Raw genomic sequence first — 18,343 nt, 5'->3', positions numbered from 1 at the left:
TCTAAGTATGAAGCAGAAGTGGACGACTCTGTGGTGTCTTTTATTTCGAGCTCACAGGGATATATCGAATCGACATATGAATGAAAGTTATTATTGTTAATAGACAAAACGTCGTCGATATATCTAAATGTCGAATTGAAGGCCACAGTAAGAAATTTATTTCTTCTCGCGTATAAGTTTTTGAATAAATTCTGCTTCATATGAATATAGAAACAGGTCAGCTAACAAAAGGAGCACAATTCGTGCCCATGGGAATTCCAACAGACTAATGTTTGATTTGGTCTATATACAGTATATATATGTCCTTGTAAAATAGTTGTTCATTCTAATCAGTGTTTATAATTATTTTAAGATACCTAAACTTACTTTTAATTGTAAAATAGTTGTTCATTCTAATCAGTGTTTATAATTATTTTAAGATACCTAAACTTACTTTTAATCTAATGAACGTTTGTAATTTTTCGTTAAGGTGCCTGAATTTTGTCGATTTAAGGGGGCGTGCCCTCTCCCCCTGTATCACATCTAGGCTTGCTAACATGGACTTGTTATTTTCCAAGGGTAAAATACAACGAATCGGGAAACGTTATACCAGTTTTATTCCCACTATTTTTCATATTTTCGGCTATTATAGATATTGCATTTTGTAAAGTACATTCATGTTCTTCAAAAACCACACATAACATGTCAAATTATCATCAACCGTGTATTAGTCAGATAAAATGAAGAAACGATCTCTGTAATACTTTTCAAATTGAAGAAATGAAAATATCAAAATGTATTATGATTTTATGCGTGTGTTTATTGTTATGCAAATTGACACCAGGATGTACAAAATAAGACAGATCAAACAAGTTTTGAACAATGTGTACAACACTGAAAATTGAAACAAAACGAAATACAAACATGTGCGCGGCTTTAATCTCTGCGATTATATTCAAGGTATTCTGTAGTCGAACGATACAAAAAATGTCCGAATGTCTTTGTCTTGAACAAAATCAACAAAATCCGACGTGCTATTTGGCCGTCATCATCGTGACAAATTCTGAAACGAAAAAGAAATGCAACTACTAAGTCTATCAATTAATGTATCATCTTTGTTGAGTAAATACTTTGATCCGTTTCTCTCCTACTCTTGTTTCCACAAGTGGAGAGCGGAAGTAGTTTCCGAAACCTCGTCTAGCTAATAATGATATACATCAAATCAAAAAGTACTACATGCTTGTGTATGAGTTTGTAAGTTGAAAACGCGAAATAATTTTTCCCTGCTGATATACCGGTGTGCAGCGATAATCAAAATGAAAAGTCAAAAATTGTATCTTTGAACAATGTATATATAGCTAATCGTATTTTATTGCATTGGTCATTTTCCTTGTGATAGGTTATGTTTAAAGTGGATTTCTTTTTACATTGTAATATTTTCTTTCCTTTTTTGTTTGTTTTTCTTCCTTTCTTTTGAAGATAAGTATTTCTCGACTACAATTTGGAGGTATTAAGAGGAAGTTTCGTTCTGGATGTGCATCTGCACACAATATAATACAATACACGATGGGCGAATTATAACAGGAAAACAATGTACATGTAAATTAAACCTAGCTACCTCTTTTTTTCTTCTTCTTTTTTGGGGGGTTCGATTTATATCATAAAGAAAAAGTATTAGATAAGAACACAAACCATATACAGGAAACCAAAGATGTGAAATGTTTCATGTGCGTGTATTTCCACACTACCTTTAAATGCCCCCCCCCTCTCTCTCTCTCTCTCTCTCTCTCTCTCTCTCTCAACAGTCCCCTGAAATAGTCTGGGTCATCATGTAGAACTGTAGCTCTCTGGGTAAAAAGTACGGATAAACCAAAGAGCTACAGATCCATCCTTATAAAAACCTTGCAGGGTTTTTTTCTGCGCACGGTTAAAGTCTTATATCGCTTTTTTTTTTTTTTTTTTTTTTTTTTTTTTTTTGTATCGCCGTCTGAAAATAATGATATGAAAATTCCTGATATATATTCTCACTACAATTGTGTTCAGAAATAACTTGAAACATTCATTAAAACCCCATGTAAAACTCACAGCTTCGAATAATTTTGTTTGTTGATGTAACAACGTTAGGTTGTCATTCTATTCGAACCCCGCTGATTTCCATACTCGTACTAATTTCGAAATAATAATGTCAATGTGAACGAATATCCCCATGAATATTTTAGTTGAAATCATCCCAGTTCGGTTAAAAAAGAATATTGCTTAAATAGGTTTGAATATTGAACTACATTCACGGCTTTCATTAGTCTGGTCCCTATCATCGCCTCTCTGCTTTTACACGCCGCAGTGCCGAAGTGGGGGACCAGACTAGGCTTTCAACACATACCAGGATTACTTTTTAATACTCATGAGCTTATTCTAAAGGAATTATACATTTATTATTTGTGTTTATGATAAATAAAGACTGAATGCATACCTAGGAGTTGAAGTATGGATTAATACGTAAATTAACGGGGTTCGAATTGACTAGCTATCTAGCATGGCTACAATTCAACAAACGAAATCATTTGCAGCTGTGAATGGGGCTTTCATCAATGTTCGAAGGTAAGTCTGGACATAAGTATAGTGAGAAAATATGTTAAGATGTTTTTGTATTGTTTTCTCAGACGGCGGTGCATGAATAAGCGATATACCTACAAGACCTCAAGCATGCGCAGAAAACGAAAAATGTGCTGTATATCGAGGGTTTTCAATGAGATGGGTCTGTAGCCCTCTGGTTTGTCCCACTTTTCCACCAGAGAGTTAGTTCTGAAGCTAGGGTTGTTTCAGATGGAAAACGTTCACAGGAAGATGGCCAACACCTTCAGAGTACGATACATGTATTCATTTTCTAAAACGATACATGTATTTATTTTCTAAAATACCCAAATTTTCCTTCACGTGTGCAGTTGATGGCATCTTGCAACAGCATAGATCGACGAATTGATGCGCTGTTCATGTAATGAACAAACAACAGCAGAAGCTGACTGCAGTCATGGTGGCTCTTTTGACTTGTGTTTAAGCGAATATTATCTTTGGGCCTAAAATGCAATGAGCCCTATATGTGAAACATTTTGTTTGATGTACAAAATAGCAGTGAATTTGGTGGAATTAAGCCCTTTGTATTTATTTACATATTGGTCTGAATTTAATTATATAGTTTTTAAAAGATTCATAGGTTTGAAGTCAATAATTTGAAACGTACACTGAAAAGTAATCCTCATCACAACTTGAAAAACATAAACTTCTAATGTTGGTTTTAGAGAAAGAAAAATAACTGGTTTCTTGCAGACGACAGTCCAATGCGTTGTAATGACCCGTGAACATGCGTGTGCTGGTCAATTGTTAGTGTGTTTGAACCAAGTTAAAAATATCCGTTCGCCTAAGCAGATATATCATCTGATGACGTCATAATGAAGGGAAAGGAATGGTAGCCAAAGGGAACATCATTTTGATTGATTGGAAAACAAACCGGAAGCATACGTCCTGAAATCTGAAAAGACAAGAATGACGTACGTGCATGCATGTTATCAAGGTACATACTGAAAGTTTCAATATATAGAGAGAAACAAAAAACAGAAGAAACGTTTGCATGAAACATTCGTGGACAAACAACATAATTCAGATTCTGATAAACAGTCGTTTATATTACTGTTTATTTTGTGCTTTGTGCTGATAATGTATCGTTATTTACATACATATATTTGTGATGACTTTCGCAGTCATCAACTAACTGGTAAAGCGTTTGAAATGGTTCACTGTTTTGCAAAAAAGCAAAGCAAGCCAAGATGCAACATGACAATAGTTAATGCTATCAGTTATTGTATTAAAGACGTTCTTAAACTTGAAGCATTTCCCCGGTAATTTCCCCTTCTTTTTCTTTGGAAGCGTTTCTGTATATATTAATACTTCATGAGAATTAATCAACCAAAATGCAATATCAAATTCAAGCTTCATGCCGCATGCTGTACCTTCATAATTCACCATGCCGTCTCCATCAAGATCCGCCTCTCGAATCATTTCATCGACCTCTTCATCAGTCAACTTTTCCCCTAAATTGGTCATGACATGACGAAGTTCGGCAGCACTGATAAAACCATTACCGTCCTTATCGAACACTCTGAAGGCTTCCCGAAGTTCCTCCTCACTATCCGTATCTTTCATTTTTCTCGCCATCATTAATAGGAATTCCTCGAAGTCTATCGTCCCGTTGCCTGCAGTAAAACACCCCTAATCACTGCACACCAAGCTCTAAGCACTTCATTATATTAGAATTCTATGCATTTTTATGGGATCTAAACAGTAAACATATACTTGTACTTCTGTACATACTACTAACATGATAAACGTGCAATCTCCATTATTTCTAGAACAGGAAAAAAACACCATAGGATAAACCAGTCGATATGATTTTTGGTTAATACAACGATAATTCTAAGCTTGTTCTTAGTTTGTTTTGATTGAAGTCCATAATCTATTAGCTTTAAGAAAAAGTTTTGGAAAACGTTCAGCTTAAAATGTGATACGCGATACGACAATTCTTCATTTCACCCGCCCTTCTTCCTAACAAACTATTTTCCTGTGCTATATTCATTAATATTTCGTTCAGGGATTTAATTTTACGGGACGGTACATATACAATATTTCGTTTTCAAATTCAATATCACTACTACTTCGTTTTCAATTTCAATATTGCAGAGCTTTTGAAATCCAAATTGATTCTGTTAGACATTGTCTGGGAACGTGGAAACTTTTGTTAGAAAAATGAAAAATATGTCTGTCAGACAACAATTTGTAACTAGTATCTCTTGGAAATGTGATATATCATGTTATGAAAAAAGGACAGACTGACACTGCCAATAACATTTTCTCAATTTAATCATTACACTAAAAATTATTACATAAACGTTTCAGTTTAATCTCGCGTTTCCCAGTCTCTGTTTTTATCTAAGGAAGCTTATAAAAGACACTTTTATTCTCTTTACAATCTGAATCTGTGTTTGTTTAATAATCCGACTGAAAACTTATTACACTTGTCATAAGATTCAGAAGAGAATGACGTGTCTCCAGGTCCGTCTGTTGCAACGTGGGCAGCAGCTCCTACAGTTTGTATAGTACTAGTCACCTACTCTGATGATCTAAAAGATAAGCGTACTCAGTGACTGTCGGCCATATTTAGCGGATGTAGGACCGACAGGGGGGTAAAACACGGTACCGGGAATTACTACCGAAATGATATATGGTATATTTTTCAGTTTAAACTTTTAGAAATTAAATTTTGTTTTATCTGTTCCAGAAAGAAATGTCGATGAATTAAAGAAGTAACCATTGAAAAGTATGTCGGACATTTGAACTGACAGGTTAATGATATTTGTCGTACTTTAAAAAAATTGTCTGTGAAGTCAACTGATTCCGGTGAGATTTCAAAAACTCAAAATAATACAGAAAAGTCGGGAATACTTCGCTTCGCAGAGACAAACTTTTGATTTAGAAATAGTTCACATGCAAAAATAACCCATCTCTACAATGTATGACTGTCGACATGTTTGAGACTTGAGAAATCTAAAACAAAAAAGATAAACAAATTTTACACATTTTTCACATATCATGATGAGACAGAATCTGCAATGAGTCAAAGTACATATTAAAACAGCTCGTGTTTTGTCTACAGTGTTTAGGTATTTTGGAACAAACTCAGGATCAAGCATGTCTTCACAGAGGAAATTAATATGGCTTTATATCGTATGATCCACTGTACAATCTCTAAATTGAACCAACCCCCGACACCCCCCTCCTCCATATTCAAATTATAATCACGTTTAATATAAATCCAATAGGTCAAATTCATACACCCCTACAGACATGAACCAAGTGGATCATACGATTGCACAACCATTCCCCTCATACTACTCGTTAGCAGCAGCTATTGAAATTATTTCTCTCTCCCCTGAAGCGATGTTAATGTAAAACTGTTAAATTAACCTTTTCCACGTCATTTCACTCTGATATATGCCTCCTGAAATCACTTACCAATCCCGCAGCAATTGGCTTGTATTGGTCCAAAATAAGCAATAGCTTGATTCGAAAAAGAAATGAAGTTTAATTTTTTTTTCTGAAGGAAGTATAACACACGAAACTTGTAATAAATGAAACGATATATGTATTAATTCATATTTTGAAATAAGAAACTTTAGGGATTTGCTTTAAGTAGCGAAAATTTGAAACACTGGATAAATAATTCAAAAATTCATACGTGACTTCAATCATGATCTATATATCGGCATCCTAACGGTTTAATTCATTGCGCTTACCCGACAGGCTTCTTACTGTATTCATGAAACATTCATAGCGACCATATTCCAGTTTTGATTAATAATGATGTAGATCACTACATTTTTTTGGCATTGATTTGAAGGATATATTGCGAATACCGAAAAATAATTTCCATTTATACTCACTGCGTAGTGAAAAAATAAAATAAAAGCTAGTCTATTGTTTTCTCTACAGTATGACCATATACTAGATGTAGCACCTTATACTCTTCAAAACTATCAGGATCTATTAAGAGTGATCTCCCCCTGGATTCAGTATTTAGAGTGATCTGCCCTTAGATTCAGTATTTAGAGTGATCTGCCCTTGGATTTAGTATAAAACACATTACGTCAACATGTGATTAATTGCAGTGCTGTCTGTTAATGTAATTTACTCTCATATTCAATTCTTTCCTAGGTAAAGAAGTTTGACATTCATGCGGGGTAGATAATTGCAATTTGAGGAAGTAAGCAAGATGATCACAGAAATACAATTAGGATGTTGGGTGTACGCTTATCATTACCTTGACAAGAACTGTCTCAACTCTTGAAGCAGATTCGCAATGGAGAACAATATAAAATGGCTATCTTAAATACATTCCTACTTTTCGACTTCTGTTTAAAATACACAAGAATACCGAACAGATGTGTACAACTTCTATTCTGAGAAATGTTTATGATTGAAAGCTCGTGTGTGGGAGTCCGAGGTTGAAAGAAAACAACACTTCCACTTCTCTCGGTTCTATTTGTATCAATTAAAACTCGACAGACCAGTCAGCACTAGAGCGAAAACGCAGTTTGATTTGGCTCCGGCATCTTCGTGGGTTTAATAATGAGTACTAGGATATGAAAAGGCAATTTTTGTGACGATAAGAATTCTTATGTGTTCCGAATGAGTTTTTAGAAATAAATAGGCAATGTTGGTAAAATAAAAGCTCCCGCTGTAGTAAACTTTCATTTGGAATTTTATTTTGACCTACTGTTTCATAATTTCCATTCTGTCCGCAAATTGGTTTTTTGTTTTTTTTTGGTTTAGCTTTGTTTTACCTCCATGTCGGGAAATGTAGCGCCACATTTTGAATTTGTTTTTGTTTTAATGTGATTTTGTAGAAAAATTAGTGACAGAAATCTTGATCTTTGAAATAACTTTCATTTTGATTCTCATTAACTGAAATCTGATACATCAGACAAATAATTGCAGATTCTGTTTGGACAGACATACAACACAGAGCCTAATATCTTGCTAACGCGAAAATTGTCAAACTTGAGCATTGTGCCCGAGAGATGTTTTACTAATTTAAGGTCATTTTCAAAATGTATGCATGTTATTAAAATCATATAGAGAGGTACTTATCAGAGGTCGAGATGCGCTGGATAAACATCTCAAATCAGCCGAATATATATATATAGTTTTTTAAATCTTGGAAAACTCAGAGAAACAAACGAACATACAAAATTTAAAGCGCGAACACAAATAATTGATGAAAGAAAGTGATCGTGAAAAGAAAATAATACACATCAACAGTCTACTTTGCGGCTACTAATGACAAAGTGTTGCCATTAGGGGTCCATTTCAAGTCTGTATAGTGATACATTTCATTCAATTACGTGGAGTCGAAGATGCCAACAGCTCAATCACACAAAACGATAATTTGAGATTTCGGTGCAGTTAGTTTCAACCCATGACGAAATTTTCATATTCAGTTAATAAAAGAATATTCTTTTTATCCTAGGTATAATACCCATAGCTGCAGAATAAACTTGTCAACCCAAAAGTGGACTAAAAATTCAAAACAGCCTTCAACCGCACGAACTATATAAATTCTGTAGTTATTTTGTCATTGCTACTAGTGCACCATACATTGTGTAAACTTCAAAGTAGCTCTCTATGATAGCCAGAGAACAAAAAAAAATTTACCATCTGCGTCTACTTCGTTTATCATGTCCTGTAGTTCAGCCTCGGTTGGGTTTTGACCCAGACTGCGCATGACAGTACCCAGTTCACTGGTCGTGATGGTTCCATCGCCATCTTTGTCAAATAACGAGAATGCTTCTTTGAACTCTGCAAATCAAATAAAAGACTGTAAGATAGGGTTAAATTTTCATTCCATCTACAGATTCAGACCAGACTACACTTTTGACAATACTGTAATTCATGGAATGGTTTAGTATTTCATTTGAAGGAGTGGTTGTGCTATGTGAAAACCACCCAATAATTCTATAGTCTGTTTGGTGTACGTACCCGCACTTTAAAACTCATGACTGTAAAAACATACATTTTTTTCTCAAAAATAAGTGTGCAGCCAACACGTCATAAACAATACACGTTTTATTGACAGCCAGTGTCTGAGTGAAAGTTAAGCAGTATCTTATTTGATTAGTTCGTAGTTCTACTCAACCAGAAAATATGTTTGCAATGTATTTAGGAAGGCAAGACTACGCACTCATCCAGAATTAGGATCGTATAGCACTTTTAATTTTTACTCTAAGCCTCGTGGAGAAGTTTGAAATTTGGCATTTTGCCGCCACTAGATAGATAGAATACCGACAATAAAACCCCTGTGTTTTCTCTCAGAAAAACGCCGTCCTGTGATAAAATCTATATCACACAGGCAACTAGACTTGAAAAATAATAGATTTGAAAAACAGTTGTTTGTTAAATAAAATTAAATATTCTGGCTGTATGGCTTTCCTAGCACCATTTCAACATCAGAATTTAGCACATATTGCTGTGTTATAACCCCGTTTCCATGAGCTAGTATGCCATCGCTTATTATAAAAAATGGTTAATTATCAGGGATTTTTCCTGTTTATCGGCCATGGATAATGTTTACATATTGTGATATGTATTGTGGGGTGGTTCATTACGCACATTTTGTTGCTGTAATGACTCTAATGCACACAAAGCTCATTAGCCTCCATAGAATGAAAAATAACAGAGCAGACGAGATTGTGACGCTCTGTAGTACAGACTGTACCTGCTATTTGTTCATCTGTCAAGGTAATGATCTGTTCCGTCTGAAAAGAAAAAAAATCACTAGACAAGCAATATGTCATTTCCTGTTGCGCAACAACATTGTTGGAAGGTAGTTCGGACGCTTCCTGAAAATAACACTTTTGAGAGGAAAAACGAGAGAGAGAGAGAGAGAGAGAGAGAGAGAGAGAGAGAGAGAGAGAGAGAGAGAGAGAGAGAATTCCTATTGTAACGAACTGAATGAAACACTTTTTTTCATTTTCTTCTTCAAAATTTATTAATGAAGTTGTGAAATCAATTGTAAAATTATAAATTTTGCAGTGATTCGATGTAGAATTTGTGTAAAAGTTGAACGATAGCGTTCGGAGAATGAAACATGTCTTGAATTTCGTGGAGTCGCTATGGTACATAATGACTTTGCATGATTAAGCAGGGGATCAAGTCTTTCGTGCAAACATTATCAGAAAATATAAAGTAAAGTTGATTAATATTTCATGTATGTTTCTTTTATACGCAGTTTTGATGCATGTACCCGTTGGCACTCGGGCGCAGATGTACGATCTGTAATCCGACCTTAATGTTTAAGTCGTGGGTAGGTTTCCGACATATGTGGTCATTTACCGTGATTGAAAACATCGAGGAAATACAAATTCCTTATATATTTCGTATATATTTAGTTTTATTTCTTCAATTCGTGTGTTTTTCATCGAAAAAGAAAATATGGGTATTTGTAGAGGTTACTGATAAAACTTATCGAACACAATTGCATGCATTTCTTTAATTGGATAATGAGTATCTTTTTGATGTGGCTAATCCCGTGCCATAGGATTCTACGCTGGCTGTGTTACAGAGATATGCAATTCGAGTGTGTGTTCCGATTAATGAGAGGAGATTGACTGCAAGCCGATGAAGATTACCCACATACCGAGGCTATCCGATTACGTTGTAAGTTTTGCTCACTTTGTGCATGGTCACACCCTTTTAATCACGACAGACTTGACCCAAAATATTAAATATTCAATAATTTTAATTCAAATCCGTTCACCATTTCCTGATTCATAAAAGAATTTATCCTTGTCTATAAACAAAAAATATTTCTAAAGTGACAAGATCATGTGAACTATCTATACCAAGGATATTTTTTTAAGATACTCACCATGTCAATGGCTGACGGAACAAAACTCCTCTTTATCTGAGTCGATGATGTAGTCTATATATTGAAAAGTATATGAAATAAAATCACCTCCGCCCAAACTTCTCACGCTCAGGGTACATTCCCGATCCCTTAGTCAAAGCAGTGTTCTTGAGGGAAAATTCCAAGGAAGATAACTCTTCACCTTCCTTTTTTTTTCTCACGACAAATCTAATGACAGACAATTTTCATCAAAGCGCACTGACTATCACTGGTTCTCTACACGTGAGGAGAAGGAGCGGCGTAAATGATCACCTACATGAGGGGATACCACGGCGAGTCCGGGATCAGATTGCGTCCTCTCTGCCACCAGAATCTCGTTCGTGTTGCATTGCGGCACTTACCATCTGAAAGATATTATCGCTAGTACCTATCTACAAATGGCGCCCAGTAATTACACAAGTAACATCTTCTTTCTCTCTGCCTCCAAAACAAGCTGTCCTTGTGGTGGCTCAAATTTTACAATGTTCGTACAGGGAAGAAAAGCATGTAGCACATTTAGTAAATGCATCAATACATTAAACTAGAAGGTAACTGATGGAGTAGAAGAAATCGATTAAATCTCTTTTCTCTTTCTTTCTCTCAGCATTCCAAAGATTTTACAGTAACGAGACAAGCAGACTAGCAGAATGAAAAATGGGTGTTTCATAAAGTATTACTCACTTTTATGATGTCACTGTATATTTGTATGAACAGTAGTCTCTTGTCAACAGAATCGCGAAATCTTCCTCAGAATTGGCTAATCTTCCTATTGGAGTTTTGAGAAAAAAGTCATGTCCTTATTTTCAATTTCATTTAAGTCCGAAACTATCAATTTCCCTATATGTTACATAAACTAAGTGAATCATCCTATAATAAATGTCATAAAGACGATGTTTTAGCATGAAGTTGATGGCAGGAGAAGGATATTTTTACGATAGTATTCACTTCATGACAATAATGGTGCATCAAGCATTACACAATCTATGTTAATCTGGTGCTTTATGAAAATGATCCCAATCTTTTTTATGAATTACATTAAAATATTACATAGAAACTATTTCTGTTATTAAACGTTGAAATTATTGATCATATATCTGTATCCGTGTTTCCAAATCTATAAGACAAAAAGCCAACAAAACCATATAAAATAGATACGTAATGGTCTGATTCAATGCAGTCCAAACCACTATCACGTCGCTGTTCGTTGTCTTTACTTTTTATATATGAAATATATTACACAGCTGATTGTAAAAATTGTAGTAGTAATTCTAGGGTCCATACAGTGAAACACACATATATATGAACTAGTATTAGATTAAGGAAAAGTTTGAAAACGAGTTTAAATATTTTATCTAGATATTACAACTGTATTAGTTTGAATCAAATGAAGTCTCTTCATATGGAACAGGCACGTAGCATCGTATTGTTAAGTTGGGGATAGGAGCGGAAGAAAAGTTGACTTCATATTTTTCCAAGGCAAAAGTAAAATACGAATAAAACAAACAAACAAAAACAAAACCAGAAACCCACTTAAACCTCTTTTGCACCCCCGCCCCTTCAAAATCCGAAACCGTGAGGATGACGGGGAAAGTAACAATAACGTAATTTAAATCAGGGGTGGGGGTAGCGTTCATTTTTCACTTCATAGGTTCAATTCTTCTTACAGTCTTACCATTCAATATATTTCTACAAAGAGAAGGGAGGGGGCAGTCACCCAATACGTCTTGCTTTGCATGTAAATATAACTATTTGTGCATTAATTTAAAAAAACAGTAAAAGAACATTGTTAAAAGAGTGGAGTGGCAGGGGTGGCAACCCCCGCCTTTATTCTAAGGTATATGGAGTGAGAACGATTCCTATCCTTTTCTATATACACCCGGCCCCTCCGACGAGACCCTCAATATTGCATTGATACGTAACTGAACGATGGAGCCTGAAGAGGAACTTTTGTAAGGGATGTACACTGATTCATTGTGCATGACTTTATATTCGTAATGACCAGGCGACATGCATGCCTATATCGCACATGCATGCTGTATTAATTAACTAGTACCGTAATAAGCATGACTTAGCGTGCCGTGTTAGTGAACAATTGATCAAGTCATTTTCCCCTGAAATTTTGCCATTGTAAAATATTAATATATGCAGGAATAAAAAAGTTGATGAAAAATGTTTAACCTACATTTGGATGTTCCCATTGGGGATTCTTACAAACTCAAAATACCACTGTAAGACTTGATGACGTAACACGGACAGTACTAAGTTAGCAACATACATATATATTCTGGAATTCGTGTTTTGCTCTACAAACCACCAAATCCTGATGAAATACAGCCCCTTTTAATGTTAAATACATGACATTGAGTGGTAAATGTAATATTTGTAAAAAAAAAAAAAAAAAAAAAAAAAAAAAAAAAAAAAATACAAGTTAAATTTAAAAAAAAAAAAATAGAAAACAATCCGTCACACCCTTCATATATGTACATGTAACCCCCATCCCCAATTCCCTTGAATGCTTTTAATCCTCTAAAACACATTGTAAAAAAATGCACACTATTTCGACAAATAGAAATCACTTTCCAAATGCTTTAATGTAGATTGTAACGGTTCTGCATCCTGGGCAATAATTTCATCAAACTTATATCATATTCATTGGGTCACAACGTATTACAAAATTCATATCACACTCGGAGGATCTCAACAACACAGCGGTAATTAAGTATTACTAACGCCTTCAATGTCTGAGAATCCGGTCAGTTAATCTGTGCCCTGATGAATAAAATACACATGTAGCACCCTGACACGTAAAATGATGTAATTATTATTGCTTATTTATGGTGACCAAGGATAATTTGCAATCTTCTGCAGCTGGTCTATTAATATATCGAGGCAATCACGTGATCTGCTATCCGTAAATGGCATATATATGAGAAGGGGAGATCGAATTCCAAGAAATCCCAACCGCGCATGCGTGTTTTCTTTCGCAGCAGACGATTTCCAGTGAGAAAGAAAAATAAAAATTTGCTGTTCTGAGCTCGAGGATATTACAAACAGGATGGTGAGTGGTTGTTTGTTTTTTATGAGTTCTGTAGTTTTCGAAAACATTGTAAAGTTTGTTGAGATATGTTTAAAGTCACTATGATAAAGCTTACAATATAATTATTATTTTTCTTCAGTCGGAATTCAAGATTTCAGAAAAGCAAATTACTGGTAAGTCAATTAATTACGCATACTTTGTACACACCAACCTGCCTCTACGTGATCGCGTAGCATGGCGGGACGAACTTCTGTACTGTGTAAATTCATCAAAATTTATTCCAAGCTTTGTTTTGTAGAATTTAACATGCTAGATTTTAACATTTCTAAATAGTATTGTTGCAATAAATTTATTAATTACAATCATGAATGTAAGATAACATCCGTACTATCTGCTCACGCAGCCAAATATGGCGACTGCACGTACTCACGTTCTACGAGTCAAACAGGCTCGATGCTATCCATACAGCCTTGGCACTTCAACCTTGTTTATATCTGTTTCTCTGCAAGTGAATAAACATTCATCTGGCGCAAGATTATTTGCACAGTTTATTAATCAAATTTCAGAGAATTGTTGGATAGATGTTATGGTTCATACTTTTCGATTTCTTATGCAAATGTATGCGGTGAAAACACGTAGACCTTCGCATACTGGAGCAAATAGATAATGAAATTTTCTCCTGTATATCCTCGATGTGAATAACTTTATAACACACTGATAAGTTAATATGGAACACGTGCTCGTGTACCAGACGTATGTGTAAGACAGTGAATCGACAAGACCCATCCCACTGCACGAGTGATCTACATGATGTAGTAGTTTAACACAGTACTCCAAGAGATTTTTGCTACAAATAAACATTTAAGTACAGCTGTTGCTGTTTGTTACGAACACCACAAAGTTGTTGTGTGTGCAGAAAATATAAACCTTTCTTATAATGCAACGCACTCTAAAATGTATAATAGTTTCATAAAGATTTAGACGTCTCCATATGAGTGAAAGATTCTCGAGAGGACGTCAAACAATATGCAATCAATCATAATGATTGAGTACTTTCTGTTCCAGATGCACACAATACGTTTAACCTTTTCGACAAGAAGGGTGATGGCAGGGTATCGACAAAGGAACTGGAAAAAGTCTTTAAAAGTTTAGCTCTTCAAACCAACGACGAACAGTTAAAGGAATGGGCTGACGAAATGGACGAGGAAGGTACGACGATTGAGAAATTTTGTCACTTAGCAATATCTATATTGTTACTGCAAAATATGATTCGCAAACGTGATGGTGCAGTACCATTTTTAGGCGACAATGAATCCAGGGTGTGTTTCATTTAACTGGATTTGCAGGAATTAACATCTGAAAGTAGTGTTAGATCACACAAGAATGCGAATGTGCAATGATTCGGAGCCCGTCAAATGGAGAGAGATCTTAATCACAGCACGGCATTTATTAGCATATTCTACATATTCGTGCTAATCCGCATTAGTGTGCGACATCTCACGTGCAGTTACGCTGACATAGATAAGATATGACATGAAGACACTTGGTGAAAATGAAGCCACCAATCGACTGAGTCTTTCTAGTGTAGGCTTCACTATTGCACAAAGCCACCACACAGGTCTGCGGACCTTCAACGATAAACACAATTTCTGCACAAATCTCTGGATTGTTAAGTTGCCATCAATCTTTCCTTCCTTGATAGTTAATCACCCCTATGTATCAACTGATAACAAGCTTGCTTCTTTGCAAGACAACATTTCTTCAAGAGGGCCCACGCGCCCCATGATTGGCATATTCGTTTGAAAATGATATATGAAGCAGAAGTATATGAAACATGGAGCAATCCGAGTATACGGTCCTTTTTAATGAATGGACTAAAGATATTGCAATGAGTGAATTTCGATCGAGTGAAGTAGGTCCAGATGTATTTTGGTATTGAATGTTTTCGAAATAGATCCCTAAGTATAAAATATATATACAAGACCTCACATCGGTAGGGATTGGAAAATCTTCATCAAAATCTTGATGATGCGATCAGCAATTTCAACAGCAGTTTAGTCTTCCAATATCTGATTACTTCTGACTTGAAATTGAAAGAGATAAAATCATATCTATATTCGCTGGGATTTGTTCCCAAGTGTGCTAACAACCATTTCACCCAGTATACTTTAAAAACACTTTAATTACGTCGTTCTCTTTAAAGTATTTTTGGTACTTTTGTATCATGATCAAAAGTGGAGGTAGTTGCTTACAAACAATTAAATATAAAAGGAGAGTAATCTAGTAAATCAAAATACTTCAACAAATCTAAGATTTTTTTTCTTCAAATAAATTTTTGATAAGCACAATGAAATACTCTGGCTGTATCCTATTTCAGCTGAAGGCTATTTGAATTGGGATCAGTTCAAAGTTTTGTTCGAACGTAAAATCAGACTGGACGAGGACGAGAGGGAACTTCGAGAGGCATTTAGAGTACTAGACAAAGGAAATAAGGGAACAATTCCTGTAGAAGATCTAAGGTGGATTTTAAAATCAATAGGAGACGATTTCACGGAAGAGGAATTAGATGACATGATAGCAGAAACCGATACCGATGGTTCCGGAACTGTTGATTATGAAGGTATTTAATCCTGTAATAAACCACGAAGAATCTTTTTTTTTTCAGGAGCATATACGTAATTGTGCTGATTTTCAGTATTAGTGCATTGGTAGTTGTGTCCTTTGCATTGAAAGACTGCTGTGTTTTTGTAGTTCAGGGAGCCGGGCTTCCTGTTTAGTGAGAGAAATAAGATTATATATATATTTGTCATCTTTTATGTATATCCTTTGGTAGAGTAGACAAACTTGTGTACTTGAACCCTGGAAACTTAAAAAAAAAAGTATTGCACATGGTTATGTTTTGTTATTATTTTCTTTGTACAGACTTTTTGGAATGTGTCTCTTTAGAATATCGTAATGCATGACAAGTATGTAGTATACAAGTTTTTGTTTTTTCCAGAATTCAAAACCTTGATGACCTCTGATTGAGAGTTGGATACAGTTTTCGTCCTTTTTGCATCAGGCAACACAAATCTATCGTACGCTCGCGTCCCGTTCGTCAGCTTGCTGTTTGCGATATTTTTGAAGGAATTTACATCCATATGATAAAAATGCAAAAATACACGTCCAGCTCCTGACGAATTTGGATCATTTTTGGCAAGAAATTGCGGCGTACCCCAGCCTTCTCATTTTTGCAGTTTTATTATGAACTGGTCATAACTGTCTTCCTATCATTCCATATATTGTTTTAACACATGCGCACTAACCGCTTGTAAAAATAAGATGGTAATAAATTATTGCAGAGGAGTAGTGTTAACCTATGTGTGTTTTTTTGTTGGTGTATTTTTGTTGCTATTTCGCTCGATAATTTTGCGCATTGCTATTGTTACGAATTATTTCAGCTTCTTATTATAACTATTCTTATATCATTTCCAGAATTCTTAAAACTGATGACGGCCGATAAAAATGCTGATTAAAGACTTTATTTTGAGCGACTAATCATCACCGTCGTGCAGGACGAACATGCCTCTAGGAATTGCACTTTCCCTACCAAACACTCGCAGTTGAAATATCAACTTTCCAACTGTCACAAACATTTTTCCTATCATATTACATCATGCAAAATGCTTGCTATTTTAATCTTTTTGGACATTTTTTTTTCTATTCTAATGGCAGTGATATCTCAACTGGTGAAAATATCATTACAAGCACGCTTGTTTGCTTTGCACTTTTTTGCTTTCGATTTCACACAGACCACTTTTAATGAATTGATGACCTTCAGCTTGAAGGTAAAACCGGATATACCTGCCAAAAATCCGGAATCCATATTCACCTCATGCATGATTGGTTCCAAAGTGACCAGAGAACCCGCGGAACCTTCCACTGTGAAATACTAACTTTTGCGTAGTTGATGGTCCCATCATATTTGAGTATGTGTAAAATTTAATAATTATAGATATTTGAATGTTTTTAAAAAATTGAGACGTGTATATGTGTAGTTTATTGTATGAATGGAAATCGTTATGTAAACATACTTAATTTTCCATTAATAAAATTTCTTACTTCCTTCAAAATGTCCGTGTTATTCATTTACTATTTTTATCTCCTTAAGAAAATAATTCATGTTCTATTTACAAAAGTAAAGAATTTTCCTAAAAGTTTCGGTTTGATGAAATGTTCTCAGCAATCAGAATAAGAAATTCTCAAAAAAATACACCGAATCCAATTTTCTTAAGAAACTCAGAATAATGCTACATTAGTTTAGCAAATAAGCGTGAACCCGGATTTGAAGTTGTGCAAAGCATGCCCGCCTGCAGACACGTGACCTTGTTTTTTATGCTTTCAGCTCCACTAAAGTATGTTATACATGTAACTACATGAACGAAGCCACCATTTTTGCGTATCATTACTGGAACTGTTCTCATTAAGGCCATGGTGCAATTCGGACAGTGGACAGACTCAAGAGAGTAGGTTTAACTTAGCATCTTTGTGGGGCAATGACGACAAACTTCCGAAGACATTTTACAATTGTATATAGATCAACAAGATAAAATCCGGGTATCATGTAACAATGGAATCACAGATACTTGATAAACCAAGTCATGTTCGTGAAGGTACCAAGAAACTGAAATGCAAAGTGAAGATAACGAACAGTGATCAATCTCATAACTCCTATAAGCAATACAAAGTAGATAGTTGGGCAAACACGGACCCCTGGTCATTACGAAATGTTTCTTGGCATCTGAAGACACCGGATGATGTAATATTTTTTCCGCTTTATATACTTTTAAGTTAAA

The 18,343-nt window shown here is 35.2% G+C and overlaps 2 protein-coding genes across 8 annotated transcripts; one reads left to right on the top strand and one right to left on the bottom strand.

Annotated features, from left to right (window-relative positions):
• Positions 1–778: 778 nt before the first annotated feature.
• Positions 779–14,574, bottom strand: LOC125668299 (calmodulin-A-like). 7 transcript variants are annotated; one of them, XM_056163724.1, is made up of 7 exons: positions 13,202–13,286; positions 11,153–11,237; positions 10,454–10,836; positions 9,302–9,341; positions 8,242–8,385; positions 3,984–4,226; positions 779–1,042 (listed from the first exon to the last, which is right to left on the bottom strand). In XM_056163724.1, the coding sequence occupies exons 3-7, from the start codon at positions 10,454–10,456 to the stop codon at positions 1,014–1,016; spliced, it is 459 nt and encodes a 152-aa protein (XP_056019699.1). In that variant the 5' UTR covers positions 10,457–10,836; positions 11,153–11,237; positions 13,202–13,286; the 3' UTR covers positions 779–1,013. The 7 variants fall into 7 exon arrangements, 6 of the variants coding, with proteins under 6 accessions (XP_056019699.1, XP_048758196.1, XP_056019696.1 ...); XR_008802620.1 differs by lacking the exons at positions 11,153–11,237; positions 13,202–13,286 and adding an exon at positions 3,218–3,505 and having other exon boundaries at positions 779–3,053; positions 10,454–11,093; XM_056163721.1 differs by lacking the exons at positions 779–1,042; positions 13,202–13,286 and adding an exon at positions 13,939–14,574 and having other exon boundaries at positions 3,111–4,226.
• LOC125668300 (troponin C-like) lies at positions 13,366–17,620 on the top strand. Its single transcript, XM_048902242.2, has 5 exons — positions 13,366–13,529; positions 13,648–13,681; positions 14,574–14,717; positions 15,886–16,128; positions 16,507–17,620. Exons 1-5 carry the CDS (start codon positions 13,527–13,529, stop codon positions 16,533–16,535), a joined length of 453 nt encoding a protein of 150 aa, XP_048758199.1. The 5' UTR covers positions 13,366–13,526; the 3' UTR covers positions 16,536–17,620.
• Positions 17,621–18,343: the final 723 nt, after the last annotated feature.

This window comes from Ostrea edulis, chromosome 4 (genome assembly GCF_947568905.1).
Source record: "Ostrea edulis chromosome 4, xbOstEdul1.1, whole genome shotgun sequence".
Classification (NCBI taxonomy): Eukaryota; Metazoa; Mollusca; class Bivalvia; order Ostreida; family Ostreidae; genus Ostrea; species Ostrea edulis.
Note: the sequence above shows the minus strand (reverse complement) of the source record. Positions and strands in the feature narration are given on the sequence as shown.